At 41.4% G+C, this 16882-nt stretch overlaps 1 protein-coding gene across 2 annotated transcripts in view; it reads left to right on the forward strand.

Moving 5' to 3' along the window:
• The window catches only part of Esyt2 (extended synaptotagmin 2), a 93401-nt gene that overhangs the window by 46952 nt on the left and 29567 nt on the right, over nucleotides 1–16882 (forward strand). For both annotated transcript variants that reach the window (XM_076551564.1, XM_076551563.1), the window contains exons 5-8: nucleotides 719–791; nucleotides 998–1087; nucleotides 13608–13663; nucleotides 15906–16026. In XM_076551564.1, coding sequence (XP_076407679.1) covers nucleotides 719–791; nucleotides 998–1087; nucleotides 13608–13663; nucleotides 15906–16026 — 340 coding nt within the window. The remainder of the gene's footprint in view (nucleotides 1–718; nucleotides 792–997; nucleotides 1088–13607; nucleotides 13664–15905; nucleotides 16027–16882) is intronic.

Raw genomic sequence — 16882 nt, forward strand, 5'->3', positions numbered from 1 at the left:
TTTATTTTCTGTCTTCTTTTGGGAGAAGGTTACAGAGGTGGAGGGCAGATATGGAAGGACTGGGAAATGAATGGGATTGGGGTGCATGGTGTGAAATTCACAAAGAATCAATAAAAATTCAGGGGGCGGTACTCCAGAAATTGCACATTGTTATTTTGAAACTGGATATTTACATGCTTTTAAATTTTTTGCTTTTTGAGATAGAATTTGAGCTCTCTATGTAGCTGAGGATGATTTCATTCTCCTGCTTATACCTTTGAGTGCTAAGAATCCAACACACCCTTCATTTCTGATTTATTCAAGGCTGGGTACTAGACCCAGAGCTTCTTGCATGCTCGGCAATCAGTCTACCAACTGAACTTATTCTCATCCACTTTGTTTGTTTTTTTTTTTTTGAGACAGGGTCTTACATGGTAGTCCTCCAGCTTCAGCCTGCCATGTGTGTCTCTCTGACTTTAATTAAGATTTTCATGTGTAGCTAAAGCAAATGCATAGTATTCCTCACAGGTGATAGAGCAGTGTTGAACCTGGCAGCAGTGTATCCATGCAACCTGGAGTTTAGGCTACATTTTTCAATCAGTTTTGCCTACAGTATGAGTATGGCTACTTTACAGTCACTCTGTTTGGTTATGTATTTTACAATGTCTAATCTTAATAGATAACAAAGAGGACAGTTAATTCTATTCACTGTATGTAATGCAGAATTTTTCTGTGCTAGTTTTGTAGGAAATTGTGAGATTGATTTGGAGATCAAACGATATTTTTGTAGAGCTGGTGTGAAAAGTATTCAGGTAAGTTTTCCACATTTTCATTTTAGAGTTTTTTGGGCTATATTTAGAAAGAAAAGCTATGGAGTTTTTATTAGCTAGGAAGGTTTTTGAAGTAAGTTTGTATTTATGGTTATAGTTGAGTAAAGTATGAAGCTATGTGCTTAAAAGTCACCAAGTAGCCTTGAAGAACTGTGTTTTCTGACTTGTGATTTCCTATGTGAGTTCAGATTCATGGGACAATGCGGGTGATCCTGGAGCCCCTGATTGGAGACATGCCTTTAGTTGGAGCATTGTCAATCTTCTTCCTTAGGAAACCAGTAAGTACACAGTTATTTCATGATGTAGTTAGTGTTTGTCTTCCCTCTCTTGGCAGTGACATGGAGACACAGATGGATAAAGAGGAGGAACAAATCCTGTCTTAGCTCCTCCCTTCTATGCATGAGTCCTGAGTGTTTCACTTCTTTATGCCTTAAGGAAAGGCTGGGTCTCTTTATAAACAAAGTGTTTGCAGAATTGAGGAAAGAAATTGTTAACTAAGTTAAAGCTACCTTTGACCTGTCACTAAGTACAATTTCATGGCATTTGCTTATTTAATCCTCATACTTGTAAAGCTAGATACTGTTTCCTTTTACTGACCTGGAACTGAGCTTAAGAGGTGTATCTGTATGAGTCACCCAGGGACTAAGTACTGGAGCTCTCACATAGACCCAGGTTAGTCCGATACAGGTGTCTCCCTCTGACTCCCCTCCTGAGATAACTGCTCCTTCTTTCAGATATAGTTTCTTCTTTTCGGGAGGTATATTTGATGAACTAGAGGTACAGCTTTATATGTTCTGCTTTTTTTTGTTTGTTTGTTTTTCGAGACAGGGTTTCTCTGTGTAGCTTTGCACCTTTCCTGGAACTCACTTGGTAGCACAGGCTGGCCTCGAACTCACAGAGATCCGCCTGCCTCTGCCTCCCGAGTGCTGGGATTAAAGGCGTGCGCCACCACCGCCCGGCATGTTCTGCTTTTAAATGGAGTTTTTGTTTGGTCTTCTAGTCCTTGGCTAAGGATGATGCTGTCACTTCATGTTTTTAGAGTTTCCTCTTTTGTTGTTGTTAGTGCTCTTAAACAAGAAGAGAAAGCTGTGTCTTACTCTTACCAGACAGTCTTCTTTCCCCTTACCTGAGCTCCTGCAGCCTGCGGTTAGTGCTGCCTTCAGTGCCTTTCTCTTTCCTTTAAATGCTGAGAACTGACCCAGGCTTGGTGCATGCTGGGTAAGCACTCATCCTGCACTCAGAGCCGGTGCTCCCCATCCCTACCACATTTCTCACCACTGCCTACTGTGCATCCCAAGCCCCCAGCTACAGAGATGGAATGTCTGTATAAATGGCAAAATAGTAACCGTGTCTTCTGCTTTTTCTCCTTTCCTTTTCTCCAGAATGTCGTCTTAAGCCGTTTTATTTAATTATTTCTAGAATAGTTCTGTCTGTCTTCCAAGACAAGTTGTCGTTGTAGTATTGAAAGTTGTATGGCAGGAGCAGTTAGTGCTGAAGTGAAGGACACATGTGTCTCCAGAGTCAGGGCAGCTCTGTGAGATGCCTCCTAAGAGGGACACTGCTCATGATCTTTGGCAAGTCTTCTGGGGAGGTACTGCTAACATCACGTGTCATTTAAAATAGGGACGTCAGTGTGTATCATTCGGCTCAGAAGGCGTCGTGAAAGTATCACTTGGTCTTGGAGGCATGGGTTTGCAGACCGAGTGCATCACGTGTGCTTCTCTGTCTGCAGGGCAGTGCATCTGTTGCCCCCAGCACTGCTGTCCCCACTGTCTCATTTTCAGTGTGGTTAAGTGGACCATTAACTTAAAATTCAGAGAGCTAGCAAGGAATCTATTGATTTTTACTTTATTAAATTTTTGAGAAATAAATTCATAAAAGATTTAAAATACATCTTTTTTTCTCCTACCAGTTTTTTAAAGCCAGTTTATGTAAGAACTAACTTCATTAATGACTATTTTTAAAGTTCTTTAATAAATTGCTAAAAAAATGTTAATTTATCTGTCTTTGAAAATAGTCTTAATATAAAGATTCTCTCCCTTAGAGTAAAAAAATCAAGATCTGTAGTCCTCCCCAAAACTTAACAGTGCTCTTCCATGGTTTGGTTCTTCCACAAATGAAGTCACTTGCAAAATAGCTTACAGTATTAACTCCCAAAGGGCGTTTGAATGCCTAGAAGAGAAGGGTGAAGTTGAAATGTTCAGAATCACCCTTTTCCTTATATGGTGAATAAAACCACTGAACATGCTTTAGAGGGAAGGGAATTTGTTTCAGTTACTTTCAACTGGAAAATATGAGAACTTACTACTGTTAGCTGCCAAATAATTCTTCCTGAGCCTGATGAAAAAATACAACCAGAAAAACTTTTTAGTTTTACTATTTTTTTACTGCCCAAATGATTCAGAGACTAGTGCCAAAGACTCGTATAAAACACTTAACATGTTTTTCTGCTTGTTGATTAATTTTGTTGTTTAATTAATTTTGATAATGTGGTACTTATTATGGTGGGGACCCTAAACATTTTTGACATGATGAAGTTTGAATCCAAGGGAACAGTTCACGTGGGATAGTGGTGGGATGCTTTGGAGACGGGGAACAGTGCAGTGTGGACTCTGGCTGACGGCTTTGCACTGCCTGGTTTCCTTGGCTTCTTGCAGTGCCAGCAGCCATTCCATTTCTCAAAGTCTCAGTTTCCTGACTGTAAATAGGAGTGGCACTAAAGCCTAGGTCTCCATTAAATGTCTGTGCTCTTAAAACTTATTGCAATGGCTGGCACCCGGTAGAAAGTTAAATATAGACTTAGCATTCCGGTGACACTACAGAGGTGCTAGGGCGAGGAGAAAAGGCTGGATAAACGTTCTGATAACCAGCAGGGCTCAAGCTCAGTGGTGAGTCCTTGCCTACCATGTGTCAGGCCATAGGTTTGAATCCCTAGGAGTGAAAACTAAAAACGTAATAATAACTGAAATGAGGGCTAAAGAGATGACTCAGTAAAGTGCCTGCTGTGTGCCTCACTGAGTTGAGGGCCAGTCCCAGATACCAGACCAGTGTGAACAACCCAGATGTGCTGTGTGCCTCACTGAGGTGAGGGCTGATCCCAGATACCCAGACCAATGTTAAAAACCCAGATGTGGTAGCGTGTGTCTGTAAACCCAGGGCTGGAGGTTGAAGAGACTGACAGGAATTTTTCCAAAGCTCATGGCCAGCCAGTCTAGAAAGCTGGTGACCTCTGTGTCAGTGGGAGACCTGGTCTTACAAGTGGAGAGCTATTGAGGAAGGCACTTGGTGTTGACCTCCAGCCTGTGCACCTAGGCTCACATGCACATGCATCTGTACAAGTGCATCCACACATAATACTTTAGAAGAACCGGAGGATTCCTTTTTGTCACTGGACGTGTACAGGGCACTCAGTCTAACTAGGTAGTTTGGATGAGCTGAAGGGCTTATGTCAGTGCAAAAAACACAACTCTTGACTCAAAGAGGGGTAAAAGATAGTTTATTCTGGAGTCAACTATGAGTGACCTTGACCTGGGAACACAGACTTAGTTTACCCCAGATTCCATGTTCCAAATGTGGTAGCAGTTTGAAGAAGTTTTTATAGTGACACAACAAAACCATAAATCAAAGCACTTTTCAGGTAACTGGTGCAAATATTAGGTAGTCGGGTTAAAGCAGCATGGAGACATCTCTGCTGTAGGCCTCAGATACTGTCGATGACACTCAGCCTTCTGACTGGTGAAAGCTGGTAGTCTCTTTAATACATTCTAAAAAGATTTTCCCTGTGAGTCACAAAGATGTGAGGTCAGACACAGACATGGGCAAGGAGTGACTATTAAGGAGGCTAAAGGTAGTCCAAGACAAATTATGATTAGACTCTGGATCTGGAACATTCCAGCCTTATAATCGTGGATATTTTTATCAGCTAGTCAGACTTATAGAAGGGGCAGTGGGAGGTATGCTCTTTTTCAGAAACTTTTATTCATAGGTGTTTCAGAGTCTTCAGATTCCTTTATATCCCAAGAGTACAGATTATGAAGTCAAGTCTTTGCCAGAAGTCCTCCACAGAGCAGTTCATGTTTGCTTCATTTGAATTTTTTTATTTTTTATTTTTTGGTTTTTCGAGACAGAGTTTCTTTTGTGTATGTTTTGCGCCTTTCCTGGAACTCACTTTGTAAACCAGGCTGGCCTCGAACTCACAGAGATCCGGCTGCCTCTGCCTCCCAAGTGCTGGGATTAAAGGCGTGCGCCACCACTGCCCAGCCTTTTGAATATCTTGAGAGACTGATTCCAGCCAGGTAAAGAGGAACTGGTCCCTGGTGTCATTTGAACCACAGATTTCATGTTTTTGTGGACTAGAAGGATCTTCCTTTTAGAGTTATAATGGAAAGAACTTGAATATTAGTGGGCTAGGACGGCAGAAATTAGAATATTTTAAGTAAAGGGAATGTTAAAAGAAGGAAAGGGTGCCTGGGCAGCACAGTAGAGGTGGCCCTGATGGGAGTGGGTACTGGGGAGCCTGCCCTGAAGGCATGAATGAGTGCTGAAGAACTGGCTGTGGCAGACTGGAGAGCTAGCCCTGGAAGTTGCATGCTGGAGACTTGGCCCCACCTCTTGCCCCTGAGAGTGGGCCCTGCGCCTTGCCTGGGCCCACAGTAGAGCTGGCTCTGATGGCAGAGCTGACCCTGGCGGTGTGTGTGGGTATGGGAAAGCTGGCCCCACCCCTCATCAGGGCAGTGCTGGAGAGCTGGTGGTGAGGGTGAAGGAGAGTGGGTGGGCCGACCAATTAAGCTACCACACAGGCCCAGATCTGGGGCTTTGAGTTGGTCCACCCCAACATGTACCCCATTTAAGAACTGCTTGAGCACATGAAAGGGCCAAAGCTGCAGGATCTTCACAGGGCAGCAACAGGATATCCAAGAGCAGTCCCCGTGAAGATCCAGTATTGACAGTGTAGCAGAAGCCAGAGGCCTCGAATCGGACCATTGACCCATATAATGAACATTTGCAAGTAAAGCTGTTTAGGCAAAAGATTAGACAGAGAGACATACTGTGACACACTGCAGCTTCCACAGTGAGATTTGTTTTTCCATTTTTGTTTATATTTATTTTTTATCATTTTTATTTTTTTTGTTTTGTTTTCTTTTGGGAGGTTGCAAGGGCAGAGGACAGATAATGGAGGAATGGGGAGATGAGTGGGATTGGGGTGCATGGTATGAAATTCACAAAGAATCAATAAAAAGTTTTTTTAAGGAAATGGATTTTTTTAAAAAATAGAAATTATGTTTATTGTACAGTTGAATCTCAGAAGCAAATTGGAACCAGGAATTTGAATGTTTTTGAAGCCAGAGGCAGACAGTGTAATGTAAGGGTTAAGTGACGTTGGTGCCAGTGGGAAGGCAGCACAGTGTGACTGTCATAACTTCTGCTCCATTCTCTCCCTCTGAGAACGTCTCTGGTTCTCCAGCCATATGTCTGTGAGTGTCGTCTCTGTTACCCTCTCTAGTAGACCAGGTCTGATCAAGAGAGTTGCAGTGCGGAAGCTCCTTCCCCCATTCTTACCGACAAGGCTGCAGACCGGCCTGAGGATTCAAACTACCCATAAGTAGCCAAGAGTTTTTATTATGCCAAGTTTACTCTGACCCTGTGGGACCTATGGTTTGATGTCTTTAATTGTTTGGATAGTCTTGCACTCTTCCATAGTCTTGTACCATCCTGACTCAGAAAGAACTCCACTGGCTGCTTCTCCTACCTGTACTGTGTGTCTGTGACAGGTCTTTGGTAGGACAGACTAAGCATAGGACTGCACTCTACCACAACCCCCAAAGGACCTCACTTGTAGCTGCAATGAATGCGTCCTTACCTTTGCTTCTTTCCACACGTGGCCCCTATCTCTTAGGAAGGAAGGATGACAGGGCTCTCTGTGCCCTTCTGTAGTGACAGTTGCTCTCCTTCCTGACCACATCCCTGCAAGAAGTATTCTCTCTGGCCTTATCTGTACACAGTGCAGATGTATACATGTCCACAGTAGTATGCATGGCCCTGTGAGGGCTTATCCTTCACTCAGACCCCTTCTGCCTCCTTCCTCAGATTTGCCTCAAAGGAAGCATATTGATATGGTAGGGCCCAGGAACTCAGTTTTCCTATGCCACCAGAGTAGTACTCTTCCCAGGTTTTTTCCTGCTAAGTCATGAGGCCTTAAAATATAAGGAAGATATCCTTAACTTTACTGCCAGCCCAAAACTACCAAATAATAGCATTAGGGTAAAACCCTGCTGAAGACTAGTGGAGCTCTCAGCTTGCATTTTCAACAGATGTCCCAAATGACCCGCCCTAGACTTCTGCCATGCAGGGAGTGCTCAGAGCCAGTTGCTACAGTCAGCCTTATCAGCTTTACTACATAACTCAGGCAGTCCCATCTTGAAGTACTAGAGAAGAACATCTCTGGGTTTCTTTTTCTGTGTGTGTGTGTGTGTGTGTGTGTGTGTGTGTGTGTGTGTGTGTGTGTGTGTATCTGTGTCTGAGTGCACCTACCTGCATGTGAGTACACAATAGCACACATGTCAAAGTCAAAGGGCAACTTACGAGAGTCAATTCTCTCCTTCTGCGTAGGCCCCAGGAATTGAACCCAGGTCATCATGCTTGGCAGCGAGTGCCTTTACACTCTGAGCCATCTTTTTTTTTTTTTTTTTTTTTTTTTTTTGGTTTTTCGAGACAGGGTTTCTCTGTGTAGCTTTGCGCCTTTCCTGGAGCTCACTTGGTAGCCCAGGCTGGCCTCGAACTCACAGAGATCCGCCTGGCTCTGCCTCCCAAGTGCTGGGATTAAAGGCGTGCGCCACCAACGCCCGGCTACTCTGAGCCATCTTGATGGTCCATCTCTATGGTTTTCATAAAATTGTGCACGTTTTGTTGTTCTGGATAAAACATGATGTTCTTTCATAATCATGGACCACATTCTCTATTGTGCTTGTCACAGCTCAGAGATGACTTCCTGTGTTTGGAAACACACATTCCACTTACACCTTAGTCTCCTGAAATAGAGATTTCAGTCATCCAGAGGCCCTGGTTGTCATTGTCCTGATACCAGTCTTTAGGGAGATCAGGAGGGACCAAATAATTTAGTTGTGTTCCCAAGCATGCTTTTCAAAGGGCTGCCCTAATTGCTTTCCCTGGCAGTTTTTTCCTTGTGTCCTTATGTACTCATTCTCTCTTACATATTCATTCTCTCACATACTCACTTGCACTGTTGTATAGACTTGTTTATTTCACACTTGTTTGTCTCACTTTTCCTCACAAACACCTGCACTTTCACAACTGATCTTTCTCACAGTCTTTGGTGGTTTGAATGAGAATGACTCATATAGGCTCATATAGTTGAATGGTTCCCCACACTGGTAGAACTGTTTCAAAAGCTCACACCATTCATGTTTAGCTTTCTCTGTGGTTCATGATGTAAACTCTGAGCTACTACTCAAGCTCCATGCCTGTCTGCCTGCTGCCATGCCCCCCATCATGATGGTCCTGGACTCTAAGCCTCTGTAACTGTGATTCCCCCCTAAAGTGTTTCTTTTTATAGTTGCATTGGCCGTGGTCTCTCTTCACAGCAATACAGAAGTAATTAAGACCCCTACTCATTTTCTAGCATTCATTTTCTCTCCCACTCATCCTTATACCTACACATAGACCCCTGTCACATTCATTCTTATACATTTCTCTCACACCCAGTCTCTTTCTCACACACATGCTCAACCTCTGTCTTTTTCTCATACATCCTTTATTAGTTACTTTTCCTCTGGCTATGATAAAGTAACCCCGAAAAAAGCAACTTGGGAGAAAGGGGTTATTTCAGCTCGCAGTTTGAAGGTTTGGTCCATCATGATGGAAAAGTCACAGCAGCAGGAGACTGGTCACATCACCTCCACAGTGTGGAAACAGCAAGAGTTGAGTGCTTTATATTTAAATAGCCTTTCTCTTTTTATTCAATTCAGCACTCTGGCCTGTGGAGTGATGCCACCACATTTAGGGCAATCTCCCCACCTCAAGTAACCTAATTGAGGTAATCCTTCATAGGCATTCCCAGATGTTTGCTCCTAGGTAACTCCAGATCTGTCAAGTTAATAATCAGTACTAACCCTCACACATTCATCCTCTGTCATGCTATTCTTTTATCCTTGATCCTCTCTCCACTTACGCATTTTTTTCACATTCATTTTCTCTCACACTCATTCTCTCTCATACCCACTTCTCCCCATGCACACCTTTACTTTCTCACATTCCACTCTGTCACTCTTAATTTCTTTTTATGCACAAACTCATCTTCTGACACATTTATTTCTTCATTCTCATTCTCCTGCACAGACACACTTGTATTCTTAAACTCCCTCCCTCCCTAACCCTAGTGCTTTGAATATCCTCATAGCCTGGGATCTTCCTTATTGGGGTACCTCAGCATTACCTTCTCCCTAACAGTTGTTCTCAGGGCTTTAGGACTGCCTATTAGAAGTTCCTCAGTCATGTCAGTGAGACTCACTTGGGTGGAAGAAGCCCTGCATGTTACCTATAGTAATAGCAAATGCTGTCCAAAACAAGGATACAAAGGCTTAGAAGGAAGTGCAAGCTGGTAACATCGTCTATAGAGGTAGACTAAGGAGAAAGGGGGTGAAGCATACCAAAGGCAGGGCAGCAGGAGTGGCTTAAAACAGAAGCACTCCCTCCTATGTGGGGCAAGTGAGGAGATCTTTTCACTCTGTCCTTCTATAATCTAGCTGTGAAGTTCAAAAGCTACGGATGAAATCCATCTAGGGCTGAATTATCTGTAAAACTCAAAGGCAGCTTTTCTCAATTCTGTAACTAACTATAAATTTGAATACCTACAATTAAGACTAGTTTTATACATGATTTTTTTGAATGTCTAGTTCTTTAGCTTCCTTTTTTAAGATTACACTTAAAGGCTTTTGTGTTTGTGTGTAAAGCGTTTATGCTGTGTAAACATGGAAGCCTTTTCCTGCTTTTGGTGCCATTTAATCTTGTTTTGGTGGTAGAAAGACTTCTTCAGAGAGGTGGTTTTTTTTTTCTCTAGGTGTCCATAAGCAAAGCATTTTAAGTGTTCTTTTATGGAGATTTTATTTGCCAGTTGTGTTTATATCACTTAAGTATTAACAACAGTGTTAAGTACTAACTGAAGTTAGTGTTAAGTACTAATATTCAAGTACTAACTGATGTTTGAGTGCCATGTTAGGCCTTTACAGTCTTAAGTCATAGCTGGCTAAATATGAGCAGGTAGCCCTCACATACGTCTGTTCAAACAGAAGCATACTTTTTTGGAGGTAGAGAAAGGGGAAGACAGAGTCTGTGTAGTTCAAACTGGCATCACACTTACTATGTAGCCCAGGCTTGCCCTAAGTTGAAGCAGTCATTCTCTTCCTAGGTACTGGGGATCTGATCCACGTCTCCATTTATGCTCTGCCACTGAGCTTCACTCCTGGCTCAGAGTCATATTTTCAAAAATAAAACAAGTCAACCATTAGATACTTTATAATGATATTTTATTATTTACAAAGTTAATAAGAGAGAGACTGAGTTGCTTTGTTGCCTAGACTGTCTCTGAACTCTTGTACTCAAGCAATACTCCTGCTTCAGCTTCACAAGTAACTGAGATTCAAAGCACATTGCAGTGGCCGTGATTTTTGTATAGCACATTTATCTATGTTGTAATAGATTTCTTGAACCAACTGTGGGCGTGTCTTCTTCTCTACTAGTCTTGCTGAGGAATAGCAGTGCATATGGGGAAAAGCTGAAGAACTGATGAATCATTGCAATTAGGCACAGAGTTCTTTTGTTTTGAGTTATAATTTTGGTAAAATAAATAGAATGTCAAAGCTGGTAATGGGAATAGTTTCAGATTACTGCATAGAATAATGTGTAATATAAGCAGTTTGAAGATCAAAACTGGATGGCGAGTCCTGACTATCCTGGAAATCACTCTGTAGACTAGGTTGGCCTTAAATCAGAGATCCACCTGCCTCTCATCTCCCCAATGCTGGGATTAAAGTTATGGCCCCTCTGCCCAGCATTCTAGGTTTTCTAATAAAATCAGAATATTTTGCTGGGGTAGGGAGATCCTTCTCCTTTTAAGTGCTGAAGGGATTCTTTGACTATAATACTAAAGGAAAGAGAAATGAAAATGAGCTTGTTAGTCATGGTGCTTATCAGTTCCCTGAATGACTTCAAACATTGATGCAGAACCAGATGCTTGGGAATTCATGTCTTTTCAAGCTTTATCGTCCTGGTCATGAAAGTGTCCTTCAGTGAAATCCTGTCTCAAAAAATAAACAAAAGAACACCTGGATAACTACAGGGAACAAGTTCTAAAAGAACATTATGTGCTACTGGTTACCCTTCACCACCTGAAGGCAAAACCTTATTGCTGAAGAATGACTTACATCATAGAAAAGGGAGAAATTGAGCTGGTACCTAACTAGAAACTTTACCACTACTGGAAGGTACTATAAATGCTACCAGAGGAGAAAAGTAATCATCAATCTCACCTAGCTACAAACCCTACCACCTACAACAGCAGCCTGCCCACAAGATATGCTCGTTCAATAGTGGCACAAATTTATAGAGGTAACCAACCACTTTTTAGTTGGATTTAAGGTCCACTTCCTGAGATATAACTCACACCTGATACTGTTAATGTCCCCAAGAACGAGAAACTAGTTGGGTCATGGGACCTAGGGTCAAACCTGCTACTATTATTCTGCTAAATGAATATAGCAATAAAATGACTCCTAATGACATAATGCTGTTGCTGGAGGGCTTCTCTCCAGGTTCCACCAAACCCCGCAGTCCCACAATCCACGTATAAAATAATCACTCAGACGCTTATAATACTTATAAACTGTATGGCCGTGGCAGGCTTCTTGCTAACTGTTCTTATATCTTAAATTAACCCATTTCTATAAATCTATACCTTGCCATGTGGCTGGTGGCTTACCAGCGTCTTTACATGCTGCTTGTCCTGCCGCTGGCTGCAGTGTCTCTCCTTCCTTATTCCTGTTTCCCCAATTCTCCTCTCTCCTTGTCCCTCCTATACTTCCTGTCTGGTCACTGGCCATCAGTGTTTTATTTATATAGAACGATATCCACAGCATAATGCTATATCCATAGGTCAGGGCATCACTCAACCTTCATCAGAGAAGCTTCCTCCAGTAGATGTTAATTAACACAGAACCCATTACTGACAGTGTGCAGACAGTGAATCCCTGAGTTCCAAATGCAGTGTCTATCAAACCCTTCCCTTCAAGGATCAGGTATCTATGGTGAAGAGTAGGTAGAAAATCTATAAGAACCTGAGGTGGTGGATGATTCCACAGAAACAGCATCTTCCAGACACCACAGGGCTGATGCACATGTGAACTCTCAAAGACTAGGGCAGCACACACAGACCTTACAAAGTCCCACCCCAGTCAAGAAGCTGTTTGCAGTTGATACCTGCTGGGAGAGGGAAAATGAGTTTTCTTCAAAGAAATGACACTGGGTGTATAACATGTGCTCTGGAACAAGCCTCATGTCCTTTCTGTGTGTCATCTCTTTTTTCTCCTGCTGGAAACAGTCATGAAGGGTGTTTTGAAATGTGTTGCTTCTTCCCTTTAGCTTGGCTCTGTGTAGTTGCCTGCTAACTATTTGTATATAGCCACTAACTTCCAGAAGGCTCTTGAGCAGTGTGGATTGTGCAGTTTCACTTAATATGCCCTCCACAAGTATGAAACACTTCATACTTTATTGTGCACAGTATCCATTTTGGTAGAGAAAATCAGTATTTACAATCCATAGTTTTAACTGTTTATGTCTACTTAATGGAATCCTACCTAAATATGTAAGAATTTCTGAGATTATTATAAATATCCAATGAATAGACGGAACATGTTCTATTCATAGGAAAATACAAATTAAAAAATTTAAAGTAAAACACCATTGTTCAACTACCAGCTGGACTGAGTTTTAATGTCTGGTTTTGGCAACAGTGTGGAGAAATGATTCTGTTCCATACTTTTGATAGTAAAAGAAATTTTAAAAAACTTTTTTTTTTTTTTGGGTAATAGAAATTTGTGTAGTAATTTTAGAGATCTTAGGTATTGATACTGAAAGTGAACATAATCTTTAGCATCATATCCCACTTTAAAATTTTTACTTAGGGTACTCCAATGTTTTCTTCTTGTACCATGGTTCTTGGCGATTGAATTCAGGTCATCAGGCTTGTGTGGCAAGCACTGTCATCCTTTGAGTTATCTTGCTGACTGATTGACAGTCTGCATGTGTATATATGAGCGTGTGTATTCATGCTGGGCATGGTGGTGCACGTCTTTAATCCCTGTACTGCGGAGGCAGAGGCAGGCCCATCCATCTCTGTGAATCTAAGATCAGCCTGGTTTTCATAGTAAGTTCTAGGTCAGCCAAGGCTACATAGTAAATTCTGTCTCAAACAAACAAATAACAGAAACAAACTAACAAGACAAAGGATATTCGCTGAATTGTTAACTTTATAATAAAGAAGAAATTGAAAAATATTCCATGGATCCATCCATAAGAGAGAGGGCAAACAAATTATTATGTTTTTAGTAGGGAAAACTATGGCATTATCAAAAAGTGAAAACTGGGGCAGGTCTTCATGTGCAGTGAACGAAAGCTGTCTTTGATGTAGTACACATTGGAAAAGGTGTATTGGGAAGAGGTTTGTATTTGCTGTGATACCTGGAAACATTATTGATGTTTAACATTTTTCCTCCTCTTTAAAAACAGCTTTTGGAGATTAACTGGACAGGACTGACGAATCTGCTGGACATCCCTGGACTGAAGTAAGTCTTGTCGGTCTGGTTGCAGTGAGTGCTGTGTTCCACCCTCCCTCACTGTCACTCTGGAAAGGGTGGGTCAGAATGGAACCTGGAGGTGAAGTCTCTGACCAAAGCCCTGGAAGCTCTTCTCCATTCAGTAATAGTTTAGTGGATAATAAACAAGGAAATGGTCCTGTAACAGGCACCTGAGTCACCGAGTGCGCTCTGCCTGTGGGAGGGTTAGATGAGTCACTGTCTGTATGTCTGAAATGGTAGAGTGGGACAGAGTGCAATCTGTCCTACAAAACTTATTAAAACTTAAGCTATTTAGCTTACAAATTCAATTCCAAAACTTTTTATTTCAGATTATATTTTTCCTATTTCTAGATACTTGTTTATGCCTCTGAAATGACTGCTAAAACAAAGTTTTGTTTCATTATCAGTAAAAAATAGCAGCTTTAATAATCTGAGACATAGTCACAAATAAAGTGGAGTGTGGTTTACCAGGTTAAGAAAAGTACTATTATTGTCAAAAGATCTGTGGATAAGAAAGTAGAACTTAACTGTGCCCTCGCTCTTTCCTCTTGGAATAGAGAGTATGTAAAATTTCCTGTTTCAAAAAAAAAATAAAAATAAATAAGTAGAAATCCAGGGGGAAAAAAGAAAGTACAACTTTAAAGGTTTATTAATAAGTTCATTAGAATCTTGATTACAAACAAAATACTGTTTTAAATTGACACGGGTAATTTTTTTTTTATTTGCAGTGCTGGGGATTAAACTCAGGATTTTGTATTTGCTAAACTACATCATACCTCTGAGCTACACACTCAGCTCCCCAATGATACTTTTTAAAATAATAATAATTCAGTGTGGAAACACCACCTTTAAGATTCAGTGCTGTCACTCATCATCACACATCTGCGCTAAGCCGACCACTGCCCTAGCCCTTAGACACAGATGGCATAGCAATCTCACAGCTGTTCTCAGCGCTTAAGCTGGGGCTGCCTTTACAGCTCACAGAGCTTCTTTGTGAGGTGTCAGGCTCAGGCAGGTTTTGATGCCAAGTGATGTGGGCTGTTCATACAGTCTACATGCAGGTGAGTCCTAGATCTTGTCTTCAGTCAGATTGTTGCTGTGTGCAGCAGCTGAGTGCCTGTTCCGCAAACGGCAGCCTTTCCTGCTAGTTGTGAAAGAGACTCCAGGTTACCTTCTGTGTCTACCTATCTCGGACAGGTTCCTGTAGCTTTAACAGCCAGGTTTGAGTTCTGTATATGCCCTATGAAGAAAACAAGAAATGTTCAATCACTTGGACAACACACACACACACACACACACACACACACACACACACACACACACACACACACAAAATGAATGATGTAGCTGTATCCCATATAAAGAAAGAACTTTCCCTGGAAATAACAGTGCTTGCTGGATTTTATTAGCCAGATGTAAGCAACAAATATCTGCAAAGGTTAATGTAAGAGTATCCTTCTACCTTGTCTTTCTTCAGCATCATTGGAGGATGAAATAAGGCTAAGTGATCATCTCTCTGCTCGCAAATTACACAGTATGAGCTCTATAAATGGCAGTGTGGCGTGGATGGATATGTCCTACCCCTCACAAAACTGTAGCCAGTCTGAAACCATTTTATTCACTAAGGGTCTTACACAATCATAGTAGACACACATGTGAACTTGTACATTTCATTTGCACACATAACTAGTTTCATTTTACTCAATTATAGTGTAAGCAAATTCTTCACAGTAATATCTTCTAATAATGTGTAAATCTTATGTCAGTATAAACTATATTATAGTATAGTATATGTAGAATTAAATCATGAAATTGGTTCATGAATGTTTACTGTGTTATCCTCTATACTTTTATTTATGTTTGAAATGTTTATGTCAAAAAACAAATGTAAAGAAATGTATCTTAAGTCTATGATTAAACAATATAAGAATATTTAAAAAGTTGTTCAGGAAATTATGGAATGGAGCTAGAATTTTATGTTGTATTACAAAAATAAATTCTGCCCCATAGTTACAACAGCAGTATAGCTGAAGCATTAAAATATTACCTCTAAGTACTATTCTGGAAAAGTTAGGGAACTCCCACCCCATACATGGGGTAGTATTGAGGCTGTGCATGTTTGTTATTAAAGGTAACAGCACCTGTGTGTGTGTGTGTGTGTGTGTGTGTGTGTGTGTGTGTGTGTGTGTGTGTAAAACTGATTGTTTGTTGTTTATCTCTCAACTAACAGTGGTTTATCTGATACTATCATTTTGGATATAATATCAAACTATCTGGTGCTTCCCAATCGAATCACTGTTCCTCTTGTCAGTGAAGTTCAAATAGCACAGTTGCGGTTTCCCATACCAAAGGTAAGCGTGCATTTGTATTCACTAGAATTTAAACACATACTAGGACCTTTTTAAGTGCAGGGTGTTTTTTGTTTTGTTTTGTTTTGAGATAGGGTTTCTCTGTGTAGCCCTGGCTGTCCTGGAACTAGTTCTGTAGACCAGGCTGACCTCGAACTCACCGAGATCCTCCTGCCACTGCCTCCCTAAGTGCTGGGAATAAAGGTGTGTGCCACCACCTCCTAACCTAACCACAGGGTGTTAATCTTTAGACTTTCCTTGTCTTTCTGAACAGCTATCTTGCCATTTATGTTAATACATTGGTAGCTGCTCTGTACTCCCTCGGAGATGTACTAGGGAGCCTCTAACCCTAAGGCTGTCCAGAGACTTCAGGAGTTCTTACACTTCAGTCATGCTCCTTCAGGGTACCAGTAGGGCTTAGTTCTACAAATGTAATCCCAAGTTATAAGGGTATCAGTGAACATCAGGCAAAAGTTATCTCAGAAGGTATATGCTATATTTGTTTTTTATGGAGCTATAATCACTTTCAGCAACAAGTGGGATGAGACTGCTGGTACAATGAAAAGTCTGATATGATGATGTAGCTAAGCTTTCTCTCAGACATTGAATGTGATTATTTCTGGAGTTGCTTAATATTATAGGGTAACTGTCGTTGTCGTCGTCAGTAAAGTTAGTCTTGCTGTAAAGAGACACTATGACAACTCTTATAAAGGAAAGCATTTAATCGGGGCTGGCTTACAGTTCAGTGGTTTAATTATCATCATGGCAGGAAGCTTGGCAGCACGCAGGCAGAACTGGTGCTGGAGAAGGAGCTGAGAGCTCTACATCCTGATCCACAGGCAGTGAGTAGGAAGAGAGA

The sequence above is a fragment of the Peromyscus maniculatus genome, chromosome 14 (assembly GCF_049852395.1).
Source record: "Peromyscus maniculatus bairdii isolate BWxNUB_F1_BW_parent chromosome 14, HU_Pman_BW_mat_3.1, whole genome shotgun sequence".
Lineage (NCBI taxonomy): Eukaryota > Metazoa > Chordata > Mammalia > Rodentia > Cricetidae > Peromyscus > Peromyscus maniculatus.